At 40.8% G+C, this 24428-nt stretch overlaps 3 protein-coding genes across 3 annotated transcripts; 1 reads left to right on the top strand and 2 right to left on the bottom strand.

Annotated features, from left to right (window-relative positions):
• Nucleotides 1-64: 64 nt before the first annotated feature.
• LOC115021720 (gamma-aminobutyric acid receptor-associated protein-like 1) lies at nucleotides 65-3582 on the bottom strand. Its single transcript, XM_029452340.1, has 5 exons — nucleotides 3387-3582; nucleotides 2035-2124; nucleotides 1824-1902; nucleotides 1205-1323; nucleotides 65-552 (listed from the first exon to the last, which is right to left on the bottom strand). Exons 2-5 carry the CDS (start codon nucleotides 2122-2124, stop codon nucleotides 487-489), a joined length of 354 nt encoding a protein of 117 aa, XP_029308200.1. The 5' UTR covers nucleotides 3387-3582; the 3' UTR covers nucleotides 65-486.
• Nucleotides 3583-4053: 471 nt separating this feature from the next.
• On the bottom strand, nucleotides 4054-16217 carry arhgef5 (Rho guanine nucleotide exchange factor (GEF) 5). Its single transcript, XM_029450986.1, has 15 exons — nucleotides 15660-16217; nucleotides 11988-15134; nucleotides 10648-10693; nucleotides 10087-10136; nucleotides 8908-9278; nucleotides 7972-8132; nucleotides 7674-7826; nucleotides 7457-7586; nucleotides 7278-7352; nucleotides 7086-7175; nucleotides 6318-6460; nucleotides 6019-6162; nucleotides 5843-5913; nucleotides 4942-5047; nucleotides 4054-4817 (listed from the first exon to the last, which is right to left on the bottom strand). Exons 2-14 carry the CDS (start codon nucleotides 15115-15117, stop codon nucleotides 4974-4976), a joined length of 4638 nt encoding a protein of 1545 aa, XP_029306846.1. The 5' UTR covers nucleotides 15118-15134; nucleotides 15660-16217; the 3' UTR covers nucleotides 4054-4817; nucleotides 4942-4973.
• Nucleotides 16218-18666: 2449 nt separating this feature from the next.
• On the top strand, nucleotides 18667-24249 carry m6pr (mannose-6-phosphate receptor (cation dependent)). The gene is made up of 7 exons (XM_029450987.1): nucleotides 18667-19009; nucleotides 20063-20232; nucleotides 20451-20620; nucleotides 20875-20984; nucleotides 21690-21820; nucleotides 21917-22043; nucleotides 22608-24249. The coding sequence occupies exons 1-7, from the start codon at nucleotides 19004-19006 to the stop codon at nucleotides 22728-22730; spliced, it is 837 nt and encodes a 278-aa protein (XP_029306847.1). The 5' UTR covers nucleotides 18667-19003; the 3' UTR covers nucleotides 22731-24249.
• The last annotated feature ends 179 nt before the right edge of the window (nucleotides 24250-24428 follow it).

The following is a 24428-nucleotide window of genomic DNA, read 5'->3' as shown; positions in this document are numbered from 1 at the left end:
AAAAGATTTGAATTGTAATTTCTGTCTTTTTTTTAATTTTTATTGACATACATACAGAATCAGAAATGTTTGCATTTTCATCTTTATTTTCCACAAAAGTTGATGATATTAATTTACAAAACAAAAACACAACTATTTGCATTAAATACAGATGACTGAGAAAGATTACGAGAGATCGCTCTGATTTCATTAACCTCCTTCTGTGATGCATTCATTCTCTCTGACCACCCTTCCTCTTTCTTCTTTCACCAAGAAAGGAATCAACATAACTTGAAGTTTACTAAAAACGCATTATGCTCACCTCAAAATACTGACCAGCGACTCTTCTGCCTTGTGCGAAGCCTTTCTTCCACCGTGTACTGTAGTTACTTATCAAAACTAATACAGAGAATAATAGTGGTGTGAAGCATTACAAAACAACCTTAACTCTTTATTTCCCAGGCAGTCTCATTCTCTCTCTCTCTCTCTCTAGTCTTTTTTCCTCCCTCAGGCACCGTACACACTCTCATTGCTGTAAGTCATGTAGAGAAACAGATCCTCTTCATGGTGCTCCTGTGACACAACAAAGAAAGAGAAACATTTACTCTTCAGCATGACAAGTGTACTTGAGAGTGTGCACACAAACCACATAATACTGCTCGATCAGCTAAACAAAAGTGCTATTCGGACATGATAATACATTTATCTGTCGGCCTCATTTGAAGCTTGTTAGAAAATGTAATATACAAAACTGACTCTAAATACATGCTTTTACATAAAAATGCATTTAAACTCTTTTTTCCTGACACAGAAAAAGGAACCTAAATGATGTTTTGAACATTATGTGCAAAATATTTTTTTTCTGGCACACAACAAACTGCTGGTTTTAGTTTCAGCATGATGTGCCAAGTCAAAGAAATTCAAGTTGGATTTTTTTTACATATGCATGGGGGGTTACTGGCAGGCTATTTGTGACATCAAGACAAGTGAAGCAACATCGCTGTGTGAGCAGATCTGTCGAGCATGAAAGACAGTTTTGGTGTGTTGTGTCAAGAGGGGAAGGTTGGAAAATCTTTGTGTCAGGCAAACTCACAAATAGCTTCAGAAGAGGACAGTGATCGACAAATGAAGGTAAATATGTTGATGTCGGTGTGTGTGTGTGTGTGTGTGTGTGTGTGTTGGGGAGGATCCTCGTGTAAACATGTGTCTGGACGGGTACAGTTACCTCATATACAGCGGAGAGAGGGGAGCTGGATGGGGGTAGGGAGTTGTTGACGAAGAAGAAGAGTGCCTCCTCCGGTCTCAAAGACACACGCTGACGGATCAGGAAGCACAACTGGCCCACTGAAAAAAGAAAGGAGAGAAAGAGAGTGAGATTGGTCAATTTAACGATGGATCAATTCTTTTAAGTGTGCCAGTAACCATATCAGTAAGCAGGCACGCACGATACCAGGATGAGAAATAGGATTGTGTCATAGATCGCCTTAAAAACAGTAAAAAAAAAAAAAATGTTTTGACATGTAAAAATGTCTGCTGTAAAAAAAACATTTAAATATTAGGAGCAAGAGGAAAAAAGGCGGCCCCTTAGTGTCAGCCTCAGTTTGCCACCTGGAACTCTGACAGCGACTGACTGATCCGTCCAGGTTTGTTTGGTGTGTCAGCAGCAAGTCAGCCGTCCAAACTTAAATTGGTCACAAGTGCCTCGTGTGACCGATAAGACAGCACGGTAAATTTATAGAAAAATCGGTGAGATCTGGCTAGCTTGTGTAAATGCTAGATATGAGAGTTATTTGAGAGAATAAAACGTGGCTTTTTAAGTTTTTGTACGCGGTTGTGTGTTTCACCTGTTAAATCTGAGGGCACAAGGTATTTCTTCTTGTCCAGTTCAGGAGCTCGTGACCTCGAAGACCTCTCAACAATGATCTGGTTAAAAAGACCCAAGAGTAATCAGTCATGTGCCAAAACAACAACAAATACATTCACACTACTTTACAGTTTAATTGATTGAAGGTCACTAACAGTAAATATAACATTTTAGCCAGATGTCATACTGACCGGTATCTTGTCAGGATGTTTGGCTCGAACTCTCTCTCCCTCTGCTCTCCTCACCTCTAGTGGTACTGAGCGCTGGTACTGACTGCCCATCTGAAAACAACACAAGGAAACAAAACAACACAAGAAGACATGAAGTCCCTGACAATAGCATTATTTACCAAGAGGACAAAAGAGAAAGAGCACTGGCTGACTTCACCAATCAGTGCATTCAGTCAACAAGTGATATGACTGCCTAAAGAGCACAGCATTGTTTATTGCAAGATGAGAAGCCTCTTTTAATCAAGTGTTTTGTGGATACCATATCAGGGGTGGGCGGTATGACAACACACATTCGTCTCATTATTGTTTACACCAAGGGAACTATCCCTTTATCTGGTTGTATTCAGGACTGCTTTGTTTTCTTTTTAACTAGTGTTGATTGAAATGGCTTAAATAGTTAAATCAGTTATCAAAATTGTTGGAAAGTATTTACTTGTTGATTGACTCAACTGACTGAATCAATTAGCCGTGAGTATCATTGCGCAAGAGTGCTTTGTTGCATTTTTGGATTGACAGGATTTTTGCATCAATGTGAGGAAATATTTTGAAAAAACAAACAAAACATTCGCCAATTACAGTTTCTCAATTGAGAGTATTTTCTGCTTTTATTTGTGTCATTGTGATTTGAATATCTTTCCGTTTTGGATTTTCGGTCGAACAAAACTAGACATTTGAAGACCTCTCCTTAAAGCGTTGATGAATTTTTTTTAATGGCCATTTTTTCCACCTCATTTACTGAATTGGCCCAAAAACAGACAATGTAAACTAGTTATTATTGATGAATGTATTCTCAGTTGAATTTCCAGAAAAATATAGTAAATATTGATATATATAGCATAACCACAGCTCTCTTACATAACAAGAACCCCAAATATACGCTGCTGTTTACAACTAACGCTAAAATAGCTGTGGGTGGAGTAAACAACAGAATCGGAGGGCAGAGGGTGAAGAAAACACTGATGCATACAATATCCCCTAATAATCAGCCACTATTGACATCCAAACTATCCATGTGATCACGACAACAGTTTCTGCGTTGACGGTGGTTTTAGTCATCGTGAGGCCACGTCACTTCTCATAACAGTGTCCAGATCAGCTAACTTGCCTTCTTCATAAAACAGCAATACAACCAAACCAACTAAACGAATCGTTGGGATTAACTGTGTCCCAAAGTCTCTGTATTTATAACGTGAATAGAGTTTCTTTTTTGCTGAGTGAATCCGAAATCCGATGTTTATGGTGCTATATAGCTGTCAACGGTAATGCTAACAGCTTCAGCTAACGGCTCGAAGAAGATATTATTGTTCACATACCTTTGAAAAAAGACAAAACAAGGTTTTACTCAAAACACGACAAATCCAGATTTAGTCCGCTAGTCCCCTTGGGTCGTCAAGTTTCTCAATTATTAGCTTAAAAAACGGTCATAACGTAGGGGAACGAGATGTATTTCAAAGATGTCGACTGATTTACTTTTATTCCTCTGAACGAAAACAACAACAAATACAGTGAACACCCTCCCATATCAATCTATGCACCCGCCCACCCACCATATATCTGACCAATCAGAGACGTGTGCTTAATTGACAGCGGAATGTATCCACTCAGAGGGAAGCAAAGCCAGGTTTGCAGGGCGTTCATTGGATGAGTACTGCAGTCCGTCTACACTTGTTGTCGCCCCGTTTTCTCTGAGTGATGGCGCAAACAAGCAATAGCAGGTCATTGAAAGTGGGCCAGGCCGACGTGGGGGTCACGCCTCAGCCAGGCTACGTGCATTATGTGTACTGTTCTCGTTCTTCTCTAAACAGCTAGTTCAGACTGTTCTCTGCATACATCCATGGCGCCGAAACATGCCAGTAATTACATGCAACTCACAGTAAAGGCTAGCTGTGAATGTGAAACATTGCTGCTGGTGTACAATTTGTTAGTTATATCTAAAGCAGCTTCTATGGTAAAGAAAAAAGCCACAGCTCACTCTCAATAACGAATGTTCAAAAGTGATTTTATTACACCAATCTGAATGAATTGAAATGTCCTCACCATGTTAGCTCTGTACATCTTTAAATTGTCTTGTACATTTTTGCATGATTTCTGTCAGCTCTCCTAAATGCAGAGGCCAACATTTCATTAGACATGCACCATACAATCAACTGTTAGATTCTCTTCAATATACACAAATAATACATTTTCCAAACACAGCATTTCTTGGAAAAAGGTGATTTCCCTTTAAAAACATTTGATTTCTCAAAAAAAAACTGTCTATTGATGTATTCCAGCACACACAATTTGTATAATGTACTGTAGATAACAGTTAACAGTTACAATGTGCTTAATGTCTTTCAGGCAGGCCTCAGCAGTTCACACATTGCTCTAACGGCTATAATTTGTTCCGCTGAGTGAAACAAGTGGGATCCAAAGCTACATTGAGATGCATCCTACAGCATTTCAGTTGCTGCGCTATTGTGAACAATACCATTATAGAAATCCCCACTAGGAGCATTAAATGTCCATAGTCCGATTTCCAGCAGTTTGAAGCAGACGACTTTGAGTCTTCCCCTTTACATTGCATCCAGGACATCTCCTTGTTTAGTCTGAGCGTCCCGGTCAAACAGCAGCTGTGGCCGTAGTCAGTTTGATTGCATCTGACAGGTTGCGTTGCCGAACTTTAGAGTTGGTTATGGTTTCCAAATGTGACTCAGGCACCCATCCACGATGCCGATCAGACAGTCTTGTCCCCTCTACCCAATCTGGGAGAAAAAAAACAAAAGTAAATGAATGCTTATTCTTAATAATAATAATAATAATAATAATAATACCAGGGTGCATATATTGCACAAGGGAATGATGGAGAAGGTAGTGTGATGGACTTACGGTCACTGCTTTGTTGGTGCACTAGAATGATATCAGCTTTTTCCAACGACAGCTTCATCAGGCTGCTGTGCGACAATAGATCGGATACACTGCATCTGTGTAAAATCTGTACGGACACAAGAGGAGAGAAGTCAGACCTACAATCATAAAGATCAATAAAGCTGTAATAAATATGTAATGCTCAGAGAATAAACGTCATCCCAGGACCGTAATGGGACTGCATAAACTGCGCTTTACTGACATATTCCCCACTCTCCTGTCAGATTTATTTTCATTATGATATTCCCAGCATAGTCCACCCAACTTCCCCCTGACTTGAGGTCTAATCAGCCATGAAAACACCTGTGTGGGTTTGGTCTTTACCTACTTCATGGAAACAAAGTCAGAAAAACTACATTTTTAGATTTCAAAATACAGTCTGTTCCACTTTTAGCAGTGATAAATGAGACTCTGTAACACAGTGGAACTCAGTCATAGTGTACTGAACACAGAGGATTAGTAACCACTAAGAAGCGTACATAATATGAGCATTACACTATTCTTTTTTGCTGTGTGGGAGATTTGTCACTCAAAAATGTCATGTTGAATACTGTCAGCCATTTGAATTTATTGTCCTAATGTAGGGGTAAAATATATGCTCAATTTTAACAGTTAAAACAAAAAACCATGTCACTGTTTTTGCTAGAAATCCCACAATACTACCGTCACTTTATTTACTTTTATGTCACAACGCCTCTGTTGCTGAGTATGCAAAATGATGATGAGTTTTGAGTGTTCAGATATGTATTTACAACTCACAATAGAGTAACACATTGGGTGTTTATAATGTAGGGAATGAGTGAAGTAGGCAGGGATTTCAAATACAGCTTAGCACTTTGCTAAAACAAGCAGCATGCTTCACCTTGTGCAGCCGAAAAATCAATTTCAGGATGAGGCCGGGAAAGAGCGGATATCCAACGTAGTTTATCACTCCTGAAGGTAAAAAAAGCAAAAAAAAGGTGTGAGATTCTTGGGTAACCTTTTCTTCACTTTGTGACTTGACAACTGACATTCCCTGCCACTTTCTCCGTCTCTTACTCTTTGTCAGTCCGTAGCAGAAGGGCTCTGTTTGTCATGTGCAGCCGGAACAGGTTCTTCTGAAGGGTGTGAAGTTTGACACGACAGTTCTCAGCACGCAAGTCAGACACAGGAGAGTGGTCTATTACTGTGAACCTTCCCCCTCTGGAGACAGAGGAAAAACACAAAAGAGAAATCAGATGGCAGAAGGACTGTGATAAGATTGAAGGGATGATAAAAGACTGCGGATACGAGGAAAACAGGATGTAGCTAATGGTAATGGTTTATTCAAACTAAATAAAACATGTTTGTTGACTCACTCTTTTTGTAGTGAAAGTAGCAAATAGTCGTTGAATAGGTGCAAATAAATATTCCTCTCTGTATCCTTTAGAGAGAAATCCATCAGTTCAGTGACCAGCCCTTCCCGCACCATCCTCCGAGACTGACTGATCAGAGGAAGAGTCTGTAACGACACACACACGCAGAAAAAAGAAAAGAAAACAGCTTGTTATTGTTTTTTTAAATAGAAGTTTGACAAAATTATCTTAATTCAAGCTCTTTTTCTGGGGCTTTAAAACCCACATCTTGTGGCGAGTTGTATATTTTTCATATATACAACCACCTGTTATCACATGAGCCATTTCCATGACAACTGAGTTAACTCCTCCCACTGATGAAGACCCTGGTGCAGTTGAAAAGCTAGTAAGTGAGTTGAGTTACGATCATTTTGTCACATTATTTATTTTGTTGTAGATTCCATAAACATCGATACAAACACCAGGAAATGTACTTGTTAGTGCTGGAGACAATAGGTGAAATCAATGCCTTGTTATAAAATAAAATAAAATAAACGTTTTGCACAAATCTGCAAAATAATATGTAAAAATAATTACATTGATGGTCAATGCAATTAACTATGTTCATCTGTTTATCATATAAAACTCCACACTGTAAATATCCTATTTTCTCAGTTTTTAATTACAGTTTACATGAAATCAGTAATGTGTACATACGATTTATAGCATGTTATGATCATATCATCACAATGTGAACCCGTTGATTGTCTCCCATCCCTAGTTGTTACTTACCCTGCACTCAAAGCCCACTTTAGAACTGAGAGAGACCAGCGACTCGATGCTTTTCATCTGAGTGATGCTGTCGTTACTCTCTTGAATCAGCTGAAAGAGAGATGAATGAAAAAGAAGGAGAGTTTTGTCACCAAGGAGCTAAAGATATTCAGGATAATATATTAAAAATATTGCTATCCTACGTTTCTGTACCTTCTCCAGAAGTTTCAAAGATTTGATAGCCTGAGTCGCCTCTGCAGTACCAGGAGTGGTTCTCTTCACAATGTTCTGCACAGAAACAGTGTGTGTGTTAAAGTGAGATACAGGATTGAACATGTTGTGAAACGTCAACCTTTGCGGTTTCAGAAACACACACACACAAATACACACACCTGGACCAGCAGCTTAATTCTTGTGATCCTCTGGAAGGGAAGGACGAGGAAGGAACGAAGAGGAAGCCTCTGGCAAACAGGACTTCTCTCTAATTTCTCCACAATGCGTCTGAACCCTGCATTCTCTTCCCTGAAAGAAAAAAAGAAATTGAATGTATTGACGGGTACAAAGTGTACAGAAAGTAGCTGAACGCAAAAGCTTGACTGAATGGCTTACATGAGTCTCTGGTAGGTGGCGTCCTGATAGGACTGGTTGGTGAGGTAGGGCACATAAACCAATTTGAAGCGCTGACAGTGCCAAGCGATGATGTCACACACGGAGAATTGTATAATGTCTGAATCCACACGTTCCTCCAGCTTTGATAAAAAACTAAAACCAAAACAATCATAAATAATTATTTTCTAAGCTTACATATTTGAGAAATTGTACCAAAGCAACACAAGTAGATTTGATAACCGCTTTAATGTATGTTACGTTACAGAAGTTGCTCTAAATAATGTTGAACATTTCTGACCTGTGGCTGATGGCACGAACGTCAGCAAGCCGGGAAAACAGCCAGTTCCTATCCTGAGAAGCCAACAGCGCCCCCAGCTGTTTGGACTTGACAAAATGTTCAACAACAATGTCCAGACTCCGGCAGTAAGAGGCCTCTGAGGTCACCACCTCAAATCTCACCTAGAAGGAAAAACACATAAGAAAAGATGTGAGCGTGAAAGCCAGATAGGCAGTAAATCATAAAGCTAATAAGCGCTGACAGTTCTCGACAGGCTGGGGCATTTTGACAAGGCTGTGACTAACTGAGCAGGAAGGTTTTATAATGAGTAGAAGAGTTCCAGCTCAGACACATTTTGAAGTTTAGAGGGAAACACCTACAAAGCCAGAGAAACAAAACACGCTAACGCAATCACGTCTTTTAGAGAGAGACACTCCTCTGCTAATAAAAAGTGAATAAATAGGGAGGGTTTTTCTGGGATGAGGCAAGTTTGAATATTTCACATGAACTTGACAGTTTGAGGTGTGAGGTAACACCAGTTTAAAGTCGTGTAAGTCATGCCATTTCACAGAAGTCACCATGAAATGAAACTGATGATGTGAAACGACGCCCCAAACTGTCTGGTCACTTGTATGTCCTGCTTTTGTTTTGTTTTGCTTTATAAAACAAATAAAAAAGGTGCTATATAGATGAAGTTATTATTGTTGATAATATTATGAAGATTGCCCTGAGGAGTCTCCTGAATTTTCTTAAGGTGTGACAGTAACTTTCCAAAGAAGCGCAAATGCATGGTTTGGTTGGATTAGAAAATAACTGCCTGAAGTTACTGGCACAGTGTCCTACCTCAATACAATGTAGGAAACCAGAAGGCAAACTGCTTCATATGAGCTGTATGAAAAACTTCCTACCATCAAATGGTGACTAGACTGTAATATGTGCAGTAAGACAATGTGTTACCTCCTGTAGTCGCCTCTGGTCATCTGTGAGCTCTTCCAGCTCAACACTGTTCCTCACCCCCGGCAGCTCACGCCACAGTGAGGCTAACTGTGTAAGAGAGATGGATAGGCGTGGGGAGATAGGCCTGCCTTCATTCTTGGGGGGCTCAGGAAGAGCCAAACTTTTGACACTGGTGATGGAGCCCGTGTGACCCAAGGAGTGGGGATGCGGGACAGAAGGTAGGGGTGGAAGAGGTCTGCGCGCAGGAGGGGGTGAGGGAGCAGGAGACTGGGACGTGTCCTCGCACACAGAGACGACATCGGAGCGGGCCTGACGCAGGATCTCAAAGTTCTGGGCGGCCTCGTTGTACTGCTGGTATAACTGGGCAGCATCTGGGAGAAAGACAGGACGTGAGACAAAGAAAGACAGCAGAGAAAGAGAGTCGAAAAATACAGGAAGCAAAGGAAAGAAGATATATGGGTTAGCCAAGAGGAGTTGTTTGCATTTGACATTCCTTTTACACATACTTGTCGGAATGCAAAGTTGCAGCAGCAGCTGTTTTTGGTTCAAGTTAGGAGATATGAATACTTGCAGAAACCTGTCTTTGGCTTGCACAGACACACATATATAAAGAGCAAGTGCTCACACACTTCTGCCCCATTTCTCGGAATATCCATGTGAATCACAGGCCAAGGGACCCGCTGCCATTTTAGGTGAAAACATCCTTTCAGATGGTGTGAGGCAATAGTGATCTGCACTCAGGTTGCCTTTCATTTGTGTATTTCATTTACATTCTGACCCAACATGTTCAGACTAAGAGATAAAGAGTTACTGAGGCTGTATTCAGACTGAGATGAATCACACACTGAGATGAATCACGCACACATTGAAGGGAAATGCTGAACTGCGTCATGCATTTCCCCACCACATCAGCCACAGCAGATATGATCTGAAGAAACGTCAACTGTGCCATCTACATGGGTATTTCTTATAATTACTCTTAGGATTTACTGTAAAATAAAAGTGACGGAGATAAAAAAAAAAGAAATAAGTCTAAGATGTCGTATGCAACGACACATACAAATAATAATAGGCTGTAATAAAGTCTATGTGTTTGATTTATGGAGAGATCATATAATACTTTTAAGCTGCATGACCTGAATAAAGCAAAAATAAAAAAGGTGCAACAGAGATACTCACTGAAAAATCTTGAATTCCTTTTCCGTCTGTCGATTGTGTCCAAAACAGTTCTGCAGTGCCGAGAAAGAGAATAAACAGCCATGTATTTATAATCATGACAACTGGTAGAAATAGTTCACTAAAACTGCTTTCTAGTGTGGCACATTTGCAGAAACAGGACTGTACTGTTTGATTAAACATTGTAATGCCCTACATTACATTACAGTTCATTTAGCTGACGCTTTTGTGCAAAGCGACTTGGATACAATAAGTGCAAACAATCATGAGGATACAACTCCGAGCAGCAAGAATCTCGCAAGTAAGCTTTAAATAGGTGTAATCATTTACGTACATGCAGCACAATAACTTCCAATAAGCCAATCCGATGTAAGTGCAGCATACAGAAATGATAGAATCAAAATTCAACCATTACCTACCTGACACAATAGAAATATAGTTTTGTAACTCTAAGTTTTTAATATCAGGGACACTCAATCAAATTCTTAACAAATGAAACAACCGGGCACATCTTTACCACTACTGCATTTTGACGTGTGACACGTGTGTGATTGTTGTGCTCACCTCAGCTCTACTTCTCCCCAGCTTTTGCTTCGATCATCTTCATCATCTGGAATAAAAAAGTATCCATTTGTCGAAACGTTATACATCAGCATACTTATCAGTGCGCTAGGTTCGGATTTATTTACTATCAACTACAGTGACAGTCTGGATGAATGAAAAAAAAAAGAAAAAGGAAACAGTTAATGAAGAGGTAATAAATAAAATAAACAATTAGTTTGGTTAGTATCCGTGCTACAATAAGTTATAGGAGAGATTAGTGCATTTCCAAAACTCGTGCTTCTCGTGTTATGCCTCAAAGCAGAATCAACTCGAGCCTTTAAGCTCACGCTTCTGGTTTCCCTTGCTTTCTCCACCTTCATTTGTCTCCGCCCACTACCTGTACTCCCACAACAACACTGACGCAGTTTCAAGGTTAAGTGATCAGATAAGTGCTCTGATGAGGTCTATTAGTAGCAGTATAGCTTGGATTTTGGGTGCTACGACCACAAAATGATGCAGGAAACTCTCAGAAGGATATGACTAAAAGATTGTCTCTGATAAAAGTCTGCGTTCAAAATCACATGTTGACCTCATTTAAAGGTCTGAAATATACCCACTTGATTAGATGATTTCTTTAAATGTGCTGATTGATGAGAAACTAGAATTTGTCAGCGTTTCCCCATCGCCATCTTCTGTCTTTACCTGTTGTAGAGAATATTCTGGTTCTGCGATCCCTTCCACCTTCGTCTTCTTCAATTTCTACAAGCTCTCCATTTCTTCTTTCGGTGGTTTTACGGATTCCCCTTCTTCGAAATCGAGCTTCGGGACCCAAATCTCGGAAACTGCAGCTGCTCGTCACTGTCACTGTCCCCTCTCCTATTTTATTTTCTGCCTGTCCGCTATCCACCTCAGCTCCTTCCAGTACCCAGTACCCCTCTCCTCAGGCTGCTCTTCCTGCTTTTCTTCCTCACTTTCACTCATTCTGTTTTTCCCCTCCTGGCCCCCAACCTCTCTTGAGGGAACGAGGATGTCAGACTCCGTTTCATAATTAAGAATGGGGCAGCTGTTAGGCTTGTACAGCGTGTTGCTCACAGATAAATACATCTCTATCTCCTTCTCTCTGGTTGCTTCTTTTTCCATATCGGATAATTTAACCTCATCCCCTGCCTCGTCACTCATTTCCACCTCTGTAGCTGCCTTTTCTATCTGAAGAAGACCAGTCGGCTCAGTATCTTTGTCCACACTGGGATCCCCCTTCCCTTCTGTGTCTAACAGTGTGTCAGCATGAGTGTATGTAGGTGTGTCACCATGCATAGCTGTTAGTTGGTCAGCATGCATGTCAGCTTGGCTCTGACCCGTACCTCTCAACTCCTCCCCTACCAACGGCTCTTCCTCCTCCAGCTCTGAGTGCTGTTCGTCCGTACTCAACCGATCAACGGGCACCTCTGCAGACCGTTGTGCAGCCTCCTCCGGATGTTTGTCGTTCTCGATCGCCGTCTCTAACTGGTCGTCCCCTTGGTTTCCTCGTACTTCTGCGTTAGCTTCATCCACAGTATGTTCCTCTGAGCGTCCCAGAATCTCCCACAACACATTTTTGGCCCATTTAAGATGGGGGGCTTGGGAATGTCGCTTGGGCTCCTCGGACATGCTCCATGCCCCGCTCATTCGGATCCGAATGGCCTCCACCTCTTCTGGGCTCATTGCTCCCGCGTTAAGCCCTTCCAAGATGGGTTGAATTTGTTCAAAATTCACCTGAGAACAAACATCACCGTAGGGATTACCGGGGACTGGCAAAGCTTGCTCCCTGTCCCCTTCCACCCCTTCTTTATTTTTCTCTCTCCACTCTATGAGGAGTTTTTCAGTCTGTGAGTCTCTCTTAATTGTGCCTATTTCTGCATACGGGTTCTCCACTTTGCTCTTCGTTTCTTCTCCAGTCTCTCTGTAATGCGCTGATGATGACGATCTGAATCTGACAGCCACTTCAGTTGCGTCTCCTGTGGCAGGCCTTTCCTCCCTTGGCACGTCACACTTCCTCTCAGCATCCTGGGTGTTGTTGATCGGTTGTTCATAATCTCTATGAGTTGGATGAGATTGCTGTGCGGCGTCATCACTGCAATGACTTTCTATATTCGGGTTGTCCCTTTCCACTCCTCCCATGTCATCAACTTGTGACGGTGACATCTTGCTGGTTTTGGACTTGGGCAATGTTTGCCCAATCACATTGAAGACGTACTTTGGATTTTTCTCACTCCTCTCTTCATCAAACGCCTCCTCCTTTCCCATTGCCCTGTCCCTGTGCTCGTCTCCCTCATGCCCCTTGATGGCATCATGTGAGGGGCTATCATATGCACCTTCCAAGAATTCTTGACAGTCTTTAAATTCCTCTTCTTCCTCTCTTTCGTCCTCCTCGTCTCCACCGCTGGACAAGGTCACAAAGCCTTCCTCTCCTGACAGCATTCTGTCTCTCTCTCCCCTCAACCCTTTCTCACTTCCTCCTTGGCTCTCGGAGCGGCCCCGATAATCGCTCCCACCCTCTTCCTCTCTGTCACTCTCCTCTGTGTTATCTGTCACACTCTCTCCCTCTGCATCCCTCCACCGTCTTCCCTCTATCCCTCCATCGCTGTCAGACAGATGTTCCCTCCCTCCCTTATCTACTTCTCTCCAGACTTCACTCATCTCCTCTCCATCTACGCTAACACCCTCTGTTTCCCTCTTTATGTCTCCCTTGTTCTCATTCCTGCCTTCATGTCTTCCTCTGCAACTGCTTTGGTCCAAGTTTTTCTCATCTGGTTCCTCTTTTACTCGCCGCCCCTCTCTTTCCCACTCAGCCTGTGACTCCATACTCCTCTCGGCTTCTCTCCTCCTCTCTTTCCCCCTTTGTCTGTCTACAACTTCGTCTTTACTATTCTTGTCCCTCTGTCGCTCTACCCACACCCTTCTCTGCCCTGTCATCTCTTCTCTGTCTCTCTCTTGTCTCTCTCTTCTTTGTTGCTCACTTTGACTTCTTTCAGCAGCTGGATTTCTCTGTTCTTCTCTGTCACTTTCAGCTGTACTCTCTCTGCCAGATTCCCTCTCCTCATAACTGTCTCTGCCTCTTCTATATCTCATCTCACTGTTCATGTCGCTGCTCCATTCCCCGCTGCTTTGGGCTCGTGGGGGCACCCGAGGGATCGTCTCGTTCTGGGATCGGCTTCTTCTGCCTGTCGTGTCATCCCTCCTCGGATCGGCCTCTCTCTCCTTAGTTTCCCTGCCTCTACGCTGCTCATGTGGTCTGTATCGGTCTTCCTCTCTCCTGTCATCCTTAAAGTCTCTCACACTTTCTTTCCATCTGTCTCCTTCCCTGTCTGCTCTCCTGTCAGCCTCTCTGTACCTCTCCCTATCTTTCTCCCCTCCCTTCCTCCTGGATCGATCCGCTTCTCTGTCCCCGTCTCTGTATCTCTGCCTGTCCTCTACCCTGTGTCCTTGCGTCTCTCGATCTTTCTCCCTCTCTGTTTTTCCCGTGTTGTCCCCCTCACTTCTGCTGTGGTGATATGTCAACTCCTGCCTCTCTTTGACCCGAACTATTTCCCTCTTCAGCTCTCTCTCGTCACTGTCTCCTTCACTCCTGGTGTCCCTCCTACTCTCTGTCCTTTGTGCCTTTTCCCTCTCTTTTCTATCAGAGTAGTTATCGATGTCTCTTCTTCTGTGTGGAGAAGGCGCCTTGGCCTCCCTGTCTCCCATGTTAGGCTTTGGCTTTTCTCTTTTTATAGCTTCATGCTTCTCTCTTCTGTCCCGTGAATCTCCCCCTTCTTTTCTCCTGTCTCGAAAAACAACATCAGACTCCTGATATCTGTCCCTCTTTCGGGATTTCTCATCTTCTACAGGTCTTCCTCTTGTGTTTTTTCCCTCTTCCTTTCCCCTGCTTCTGCCCTCATCTCTTTCCCTCTCTCTGTACCTCTCTCTCTGCCGTGCCATCTCTCGTTCTCTCTCCCAGTCATCTGGCTCTACTCTTTTTGGCCTATCTCTCTGTCTTCTTTCCCCCCTCTGTTTGTCCAACTCGGGGGTGGGCGCCATTCCTCTGCTACGATCTGCGCTGCTTTTTCTCATCCTGGGAAATGTGTCGCCTTTCTTCATCCCCCTCTCTAGTTCTCTCAAAGTCTCCTTTTCTACACTTGACAGCGGCCTCCCGTTTTTGCTTCTTCCATCTTCCTGCCTCCTTTCCATCCACTCTTTTTCGCCCTCTCTTGGCCTTGATGGAGGACCCCTGTCTCTTTCATAGTATCTATCCCGTGGGTCCATATCTTTGTATCTTGATTTGTCCTTAATTTTCTCTCGCTCCCTCCTCCTCTCTTCTTCTCTGTTGCTCTCTCTCTCTCGCTCCGACTGGGCAGTCATTGCTGGCCTAGGACTTGGATCCCGGGAGATTTTTCCACCTGGCTGAAGCTTGCGGTCAATTGTGTTGATATTAGTTAAAGTGTCAGAGAGCGTGCAGCTGGGCCTTTTGGTTCCCATTGTATAATTTGGAGAATCTAAAAAAGACAGCAACAGTTCACGTTATCAATTATTTAGAAATCAACCATCAAGAGTCAAGACATTTTAGGTACAAATCACTGAAATGCAGGTAAAATTAAGCAATATGAGGAGATCTTTTACATACTTAATTAATGTCACAGAACAAGGCTATATTTCATCAACATTACTGCTACTTTTGACAAATCCTTATAGCTGCAACAATGTAGCTGTGTTTTCAGTCTGTTACTCTCTTATTTTATTTGGTCAAATACACTAAATAAGGCAGAATAATACAGTAAAGGTATGAAAGGTATGTCAGATAAAAAGGTGAAATCCTCTTACAGTTCTCTAAGAATGCAGCACAGACTTGCAAAAGCACAGCATGCCAAAAGAAGTCTTTGAGAAAGCGAAGGCCTGTGACACATAGGCACGGCATGTAACATGTAAACCACAACTGAGCTGGATCTAACTCTAAATGTGTTCAAACCAGGAGCAATTTACAGAATAAGCGTACATCTGAAAATTATGAAAAAGCAACTCACCTGAATATTGTATCCTGGGGAGATGCGTAGTCTCCCCTCGGGTTCAGCTCAACTCAAAAACCATGGGATTGCACAACACACAGGAATTCATTCCTCACGTTGTCTAGTTGACATTACAAATGTTCTCCTTATTTTCAAACAAATGAAAACTGCCTTTTTCTCTCAATACTTAAACTCTTGTGAAACACTTAATGTTTACGCCTGAGCTCTCCTTGCTTTTCCCTTTTGCTGCCCTTCTCTCCGTCTCTCCCCTCCTTCCTCAAATTCCCAAACAAGTCCTAACAGATTGACACTTATCTTTCCCCTCCTCCTTCTCTATGTGTTGTCCTCTCAGTGGCTGCTGCTGAACACAGAGATCTCTAATAAATCAAGTTAAAGTCTGTCCACTACTTTAGTTCTTTTCCCTTCCTTCTACTGCCGACATGATCTCCTTTGTAGACCCCCCTGGCAAAATACAGTACAAAACTCTCTCCTGCCTCATTCTTCTCTACCGAAACACAGGAAGTACACCTCCTTGGTGTCTCTGTCTTGGAGCAGCGATTGGTTGATATGGAGTAGCCGGGTGTGTCTGCAACAACACACACACACAGCCAGGTAAGGTAAGAGCTGTGAACATACAAGGGAGAGAGGGGGAGGGGAAACAGAGAGTGAAGATTGAGAGCACACGGTTTGGTGGAGATTTCAGTGAGGCCTATAAAAACCTCTCTACATTCCCCTGAGAGGTAGTAAATAGGGGACCAAAAGGGAAATACAAACTGTTTCTTGTGGTTTAAAACAAAAAAAGACTAAGCAATCACAGAGGACTAAACCAAGGGAGAGGCATTTACAAGGGTGATCTGTGAATGATTTGTTTGATTGCTAAAGTGACCTGATTAAAGGCTTGGAGCGCCACGACTCTGTCATCAACATTACCAAATAAAGACAATAAAACTATGATCCCTTTCTCATTTAGTTGTTCCTTTGTTTTGTGGCACTACTCGGGTTTTACTTCACTCTGCCTTCACTCACTTAATTACTTACATTCACAAAAATCACTCAGATTTGTACTTTATTTTAGTTGATTTATAATTCAGAATGCATTTAACAATTTTACATCTCAACCTGCAAATCTATTTGGTATATCCAGTTAAAATTTATGGAGAGTAATAAAATACCCCTGCAATAAATCCTCCCTCCATGCGGTTTATTATAGTGTTTAGTTTTGTTCAGGTATTAATTATATTTTATGGTTATGGTTATTTCTACACTAGTTAGTTTAGTTTGTTTCCAGTCTTTTGCTAAGTTAACGTAAACTAACAGGCTTCTGACTGTAGCTTCCTATTTACTGTAGCCTACAGACAACTCTTGGCATAAAAGCGAATAAGTCAACGTGATCTCATGGGAAGGCCTATACTGAATAGCACACTACTTTTAAGGACTTTTTGACTGAATAAGTTTATTTCCCAAATGATCAAACTATTCCTTTGATACTATATATATATTTTAATCTGTTTATCCTTTGCAGGGACGCAGGGGCTGAAGCCTATCACAGCTAGGCTAAATGTAACATTTTGACATTTTTTAAATGTCTTTATATGTTGCCTATTTTGTTTATGCGTACTAACTAGGCTGGGAGGTGCACATCTGTTGCACTTGTAAAGTAAAATGAGCTGAACTGAACTCTTTAATTTCTGTTGAGGTTAGGAAGCTAATGATGAAGAGCTAGGCTTTGCAATACAAACTAATGGACTTTTTTTTTTACTGTTTCCTCATGAAGGAGGTGTGTATTGAATTTGTAGAGCAAACATACAGGCTATTGAGGTTTATTATCTTTAATCTTATCACTTTAAAGTGTTCTTTTAAAAGTATTCTAATTGAGTTATAAGTAGAAGAAAGGGGCATTGTTACAGGGAAATCAATCTGATCAAACTCGGAACAGGTTAAAAGGTTGTCTTAAAGGTTGACGACAAATTGTAACTATGAGGTACAGATTACTGCATAGAAAACAAGCTTTTTGTCGCCATCTTTTTGTTGCTGCATTTGAAACAACATATGAATATATGGTACTGAATGAATTTAGTTCATAACAGAGCAAGTCTATTCAACACATATGGTTTTATGTTTTAGAACATTATTTAAACAACAGAACCTTTTTACAGACATTCATGATCCCCACACAAAGTATTCTAGTGAGTGGATTGCATTGAAATTCGGTACAAGTATTCATATTCCTGTTCAGTGGAGTGGTGATGGCCTAGTGGCCTAGTGGCCTAGTGGTCGTCTAGTGGTACAGCATCAAAATAGAACACCAGGTTGGTGGTGAGTTCAATACCAGGGCAGCCAACATTGTGCCCCTGAGAAAGGCACTTACATCATCTGTAATAATAATGTCCCCCCAAGATTAATAATAACTGTGGTGATCCCTTAATTTAACATCTAATTTTAATAGATAGAGTTCTTTATTATCCTGACGACACTGTTACATTTAATTTTCAAACACATTTATATTTTTAGCTAAATATTGCTTGCATAAATGAAAAATCCGGTTACATTGTTTATATTGCATTTCAAATGTGAGTTAATATTTGACCACTGTCTATTTAAAAGCCGAGAATGCATTAGATGTCAATGAGCCTCTCCATTTTCATTTTTTTAATATGGTCATAGAACATCCATACCAGTATGTGAAAAGGAACATGCAAATTGGATTATTGTATTTTCATTTTCATTTTTACTCAAATTACACATACATGTGTGGACAACTATAGTGGAATTACATTTTAATATTCAAGTTTACATTATCATTTTATTAAAGTCGCCTTTGGGCTTCCATAATCTGGAGATGCCATATATTAAATGATGATTACATATCTGTTTTTGCAGCGTTGACTAAGGCACACAGAGAAAACTGTACACCATGCCATGGTTGCTTGAGCTTTTCCCTTCTCCAGCTCTGTATATCTGTCTGGTGTCAGCTGATGCGGGTGTGAGGAGGATTCAGCTGCATCTCATTGGTCGAGCTTCATTTTGACGGTCACATGTGCGCCTGTGTTTAGTTTCACTTCCGCACTACTGTTGTCTGTACCTCGTTAGCCTCTTTGATGCTTCTTTTTCACACATTTGGAGGAAAAGCGCGTTTATTATCAAGGAGCGTGCAGCTAACAATGTTAATTTAAATCTCCAGAGTACATACATATTTACTTTATTGTATCTGCATAACAACAAAGCAGCTTTATTGCTTTATTAAGTAAACCAGGAAGCGACGTTAGCGCGAGGAAGCTCACTACATCATCAACGTTGACTACATGTTTTAACAAAACTGTAACTATCACACAAGCTGTTACCACTTTACAGTTTAAGAAGTCATGAAGGTAGGTGCACAATGTAGCCAAAAGTTAAACTCTGTTTGCTTTTCAGAGGGATATTTTTAACTGACCGTGTTTCTTCAGGAAAAGTTTTTGCCTCATGCGGAGATGAACAGACATTTTGCATGTTCATAGGTTACTTAAAAAATATGTGGATTTCACAACTTTCACTATTGCATTATTAGTTAGTTTATACGGTTCGTATTGGGGTTTTCTGTCGTGAGATATTGCACTTAAAATAGTTTTTGTCCGAAAAATGGACGGTCAGTTTCCTGGTTGTGTTTCTTTTTCAGGAAGCAAATTATTGAGCATGAAGCACCTTTTTAGAGTAAATATGAAATGTGCAATTCTATATCCCGCCACTTATTTATTTCTAATAGGAGTGAGATAAAATCAGCTCTCTTGGTGTATGTAATATACTGATGATGTGTGTTTTCTGGGAAGGATGAGTAATCAGACCAGTTTGTCTGATTTTAGTTATTCAGTGAATCAAATACCTGACAAATCAAGTTACTTTATCACATTGATGCAAAAATCTAATATTACCATAAAGAATTCCTGTTCTTTGATTTGCATCTTTGACCACAATAGAAAAGTATTAGAGATGCAACTAATGATACTTTTCATTACAGATTTATCTGCCAATTAGTTTCTCAATTGATTGAATAATCAAGTTGTTTATAACACAGTGAGACATGCCCCAGAGCCTAAGATGATGTATTGAAATAGTTTGTATTTTTCAGCCAAAAGTCTAAAAGCCAACGTTATTCAGTTCTATGTGACAAATATATGCAGCATTTATTTTTGCAATTTTGATTGAAAAATGATTTAACTGATTCATCTGAATATCAAAATAGTTGCGTATCAATCTTCTGTCCGTTGAGTAACTAATCAATTTGACTTTTCAAAGTGATAGCTAACATAGTACCAACTTATCTATTATACTATAGTATAATGTTAATGTATAATAGTATAAAGGAAACCCTATCCAACCCTAATTTCTAATGAATAATAAGTAACATCAAGTGTCAATCATTGTCCCTGTGACGTCTGTGCCAGGTGAACCATCAAGGTGGAGGTCCCTTCCTGCTGTGGACTCTGGTTGTGCAGCTGGTCTTGTGTGGGAGTGGGGTGTACGCCACGGACGGCACCAAGAAATGTAAGCTGTTAACGGAGTCCGTCTCAGAACGGGAAGTCCTCAATCGACTAGAGCCACTCGCCCATAAAAAGTAAGAAGTGACTCAATTGTGTGCCTGCATATTCAGTGCCATCAGTATGATGTTAGATTGTTTTGGGATGGCCTGTTATCAATCAAAATCAGCATCATTTGAATATGCAAACCAACCAGGTCAGAAGCATTTGGCCTGATTGATCCTCCTGCCATCCAGTGTTCACCACTGTCTCCGATTTTATTAACTGTTTATTGGATTTGTTCTCATGTTGACAGCTTTACAGCAGTGACCAAGAATGGATCTGAGAGTTACACATATGTGTTCCAGTTGTGTGGGGACGCCGCGGGTATTCCTGGAGCTGGGGTTGTTCAGCTCGACAGCGGGAAAACGAAAAGTGATCCAACAGTGATTGGCTTGTATACTGCTACACAGGCCATTGGAGGAAGTAAGTCTCTGCAAAATCTAAGACTTTCACCCTGATTTTGTGTGTGAATGTTAACCATCTGTGTTTTGGAATCTAAGGTTGGGGAATTAGATGATGTTTTGACTATGAGCATAATAATACCAAAAATGCTTTAGAATTGTTTACTTTTCAGCCTTGATTTATCTCTGAACGCGAGATTAACCATTTCAGAAGGGTGCTTATTAGATCAGTATTGCGTCTGCATTGTCTATTTTGACAATTTTCTGCCCTTGCAGGTGACTGGGTGATGTTGATCTACAGAGACGGCGACAAATATGATGCCCACTGCTCCAAGGAAACGAGGAAAGCCATAATCATGATCTCTTGCGACAGGAGAATAACCTCGGTAAAAGAAACAGACTTTTAGATCACCAGATTTGTGAAAAGAAATGGTGTTCAGACCAGAAACTGCATCATGTGTAAAAACAGAAATGTGGGGGTGGGTTGCGTCAGGTACCGGTGGGAAGGTGACATGTGGTCCAGGAAGGCATGTTTGAGTAACATATTGATAAACTCATGGGGTTTTACAACTCTGGAAGTCATCAGTCATTTTATTCTTTATCTTGGATGATTACAAGGGAAACCATAGAAATGCCCCATGCAATGATTAGTAAACCAGTCGATTCACAGTAAGTAATCGGCAAATATTTTGATAATCGATTAATCGTTAAACTATTCTTTCATTCATAAATGGCAGAAAAAGCTGTTTTCAGCCTCTCAAATGTGGAGATTTCCTGCTTTCTTTTCTCTGTTTTACATCATGTTCAACTGAATATCTTTGGGTTTTACACTGGGAAAAACAAGATGTTTACTGTTTATGACACTTTTCTGACATTTTACAAACCAAACGATTAATTAAAAGGATCGACGGAACCTTTTTTTGCTGGATCTCTCCACGTAGTCTTATTGAAATGAATGAAGTGGTTGCGTTTTTCACACAGTGCTAATGTTGGTCTAAACATGGCCTAATGTTTGCACCAATGTCTCCTTTTTTTATTGTGTTGCGCCTTGTATTTACCTTTCTCTCTCTCCATCTCCATCTCACTCCCAGGACCAGATGAAGGTGGTGCTGGAGGACAGGCAGAGGACGCAGGACTGTTTCTACCTGTTAGAGCTGGACTCCAGTGCAGTGTGCCCACCTCTTGAGTCCCACATTAGCACTGGCTCCATAATACTCATCATGTGCGTTAATACAGTCTGCAATGACACAAAAACCCTTCACGTTAAAGCATTTAATATTATGACTGATTAGTGATAATAGGCCCTCTCTTCTTCCAGCGGTTTTTGTCTTCTGGCTGTTTATTTAATGGGAGGTTTCCTTTACCAACGACTGATTGTTGGAGCCAAAGGGATGGAGCAATTCCCAAATTATACTTTTTGGGTTGAAGTTGGCAATCTGACAGCGGTAAGCATTCTGGAAGGTCATACATAACGTCATTGAATGGAAAGTTTGCCACCTTTTTATGTGGAGTTGAAATCAGTGTTAATGGTAAATTAAGTAAATCAATTCTCAGTGCATGCTTTACTGAGAAAGCTAATTTGTCCTGCTCTCGGAACCCTGTCGTCAGTGCCTACATGTACCAGGATGCATTGCGTGTGAGTTTCTGGCGTCCGTAGGTCCCTGCAGGACACATCCTCGTGCACGGCTAATGCACCCGCAGCTCCGGCCTATGTCCGCTGTTTTGCTGTTGGAATCGTAGCTAGTTTGCAATACAAGCGAGGAGAACAAGGAAGCTCTGTAGTTCTTCCTTGCATCCACCTACATCACTGTCACGTCAAATGATGGCGTTGGATGCAGGAAGAACTGGTTTTGCAGCTGCAAACTTAGCTTTCTCGATCAAAAAAAGCGCGCAGTGAGAAAATTAGTGCTTCAATCGACTACATTTATCATCAACACTGATTGGACATCCACATAAAAGATCAGGCTCATGTGACCTTTTTTTGAAATTCATAAACTTTACCCTTACAGGATGGTTGTGACTTTGTGTGCCGGTCACGAAATCGGGAGGAGGCCCCGGCTTACAGCGGTTTGGCCACAGAGCCTTTAGAAGAAGAGCCAGAGGAGAGAGACGACTACTTACTGCCCATGTGACCTCAATATGTCAAAAATGGGACATAAATTTTCACTGCGTGACACAGTTTACTCTTTCACAGGTTGCTGTTAGACACAAGTCTTGTTTTTCTTGTGCTGGTTTAGGTTAGGACCTGTCAACACTTTGCGTGTATTCCAGACCTGTGCCTACGGCAACTACTGTGTACTCTGTTTGTCACTTAAGAGGGCATGTCACTCATAGGGCCGACAGACTTGTCTGCTCCTTCTAACCCGTGCATTACATTCAGCTGTTTGATGTCAAACAAATGAGTGATTCATCCGAGATTACAAAGTGACAAAGAGTGATTCTTCCGTGGAAATTTGGCAAAAAACGGTGAAGTTAAGAAGTAATTTAATGACCTATTGCTCATCTTTTTCTGCTTAGCGAATGATTGATTGTTATTTGATGTTGGTGCAGGTTGCAACAAGCTGTTTTTGCTGCATCATGGTTCTGCACTGACAGTTGCAGGTTACAAAACACACAAGCGCTTTTGCGTGAGCAATTTGGCTTTAATCTTTGTTTGTTTTTGTGTTTTTTAAAAGTTGGAGAAGTAATATAAGAATGCTAATGTTTCATTTTAAGTTCTGTGACTGTGCTGACAGCCTTGCTGCAAAAGTGGAAATCACTGCAGAAAACATAGCTTGACTGAATTTGATTTTTAGTCGTTTTCCTTTCTCCCGGATTATAGGGAAACGCTTCTACATCAATGCTATTATCTCCCTGAAATGTTTAGCACTGCCTGCTTCCTGACTAAAATCTGAGCTTGACAGTTATAACTAACCATCGTCTTATATATATTTTTTTTCAGAAAGGTCAACAATGCCGTTAAATTGATGTTAAACTTACAAATTTGGTGTTTGAAGCAAAGCATCCAACTAAAATTCAACATTGAATTCTTTAACTCACTATTTTTTTTGCTTGAAAATGCTACTGCACAGTAGACTTCAAGAACAGTGACAGCAAAATACCAATATTTATAATAGCAAAGATATTTAATAATAAATATTATAGTGGGTAAACTCCAAATACACATACACTAACATTATGAAGAGTAGACTGTCTTTAGACCAAATGTTATGGCCGCTTCACGCCTGATGCTTTGCTTCTTTAGTAGTGTGGAGCCGAAATGAAAACACTTAATTTGGTAGTTAAGTTATTACGGTTGTATAAATGTTACAGCTCTGAGGATATCAATATTGAGGATTGTAATGACGGCGAAATTATGTTAAAGTTTCTGTTGTGATAAAGTTACTATATTGTCAGTGTGAGGACTTAGGTTTGTTTGTTTGTTTTGTTTTTGTCATTTGCTTTTTGTGTTTATTAGGTTGAAATTTCTTTGCTTAGTTTGGTGAAACAACTCCTGGATCACCATCTGGTGAAAAGAGTTACTCCTGTGGTTGTACTAAACTGAACAACCTGTAGAGTAACATACTAGCCTGTTTGGTTCAAGGATGATTTCAAGCCACCAACATTTGTGTTTGTTTTCTGATTCCATCAAAAAATAAAATATGAACGTAGTTTGTTTGCTCATTGTATTTAGTACACACCCAAGTGCACTCACCTTTTTGTTTTAATAAAAAACATTTCACATTTTATTAATTTGTTTAAATGGACCTTATGGTTAAGTTCTTCTTTGCTAAAGTTAAGCAGTGTTTTGACCATAGAAACTCCTCTTGGCAGATGTTCTGAGGAAAAAT

This window comes from Cottoperca gobio, chromosome 16 (genome assembly GCF_900634415.1).
Source record: "Cottoperca gobio chromosome 16, fCotGob3.1, whole genome shotgun sequence".
NCBI classification, from domain to species: Eukaryota; Metazoa; Chordata; class Actinopteri; order Perciformes; family Bovichtidae; genus Cottoperca; species Cottoperca gobio.
This window is presented reverse-complemented; position numbering and strand designations above follow the sequence as displayed.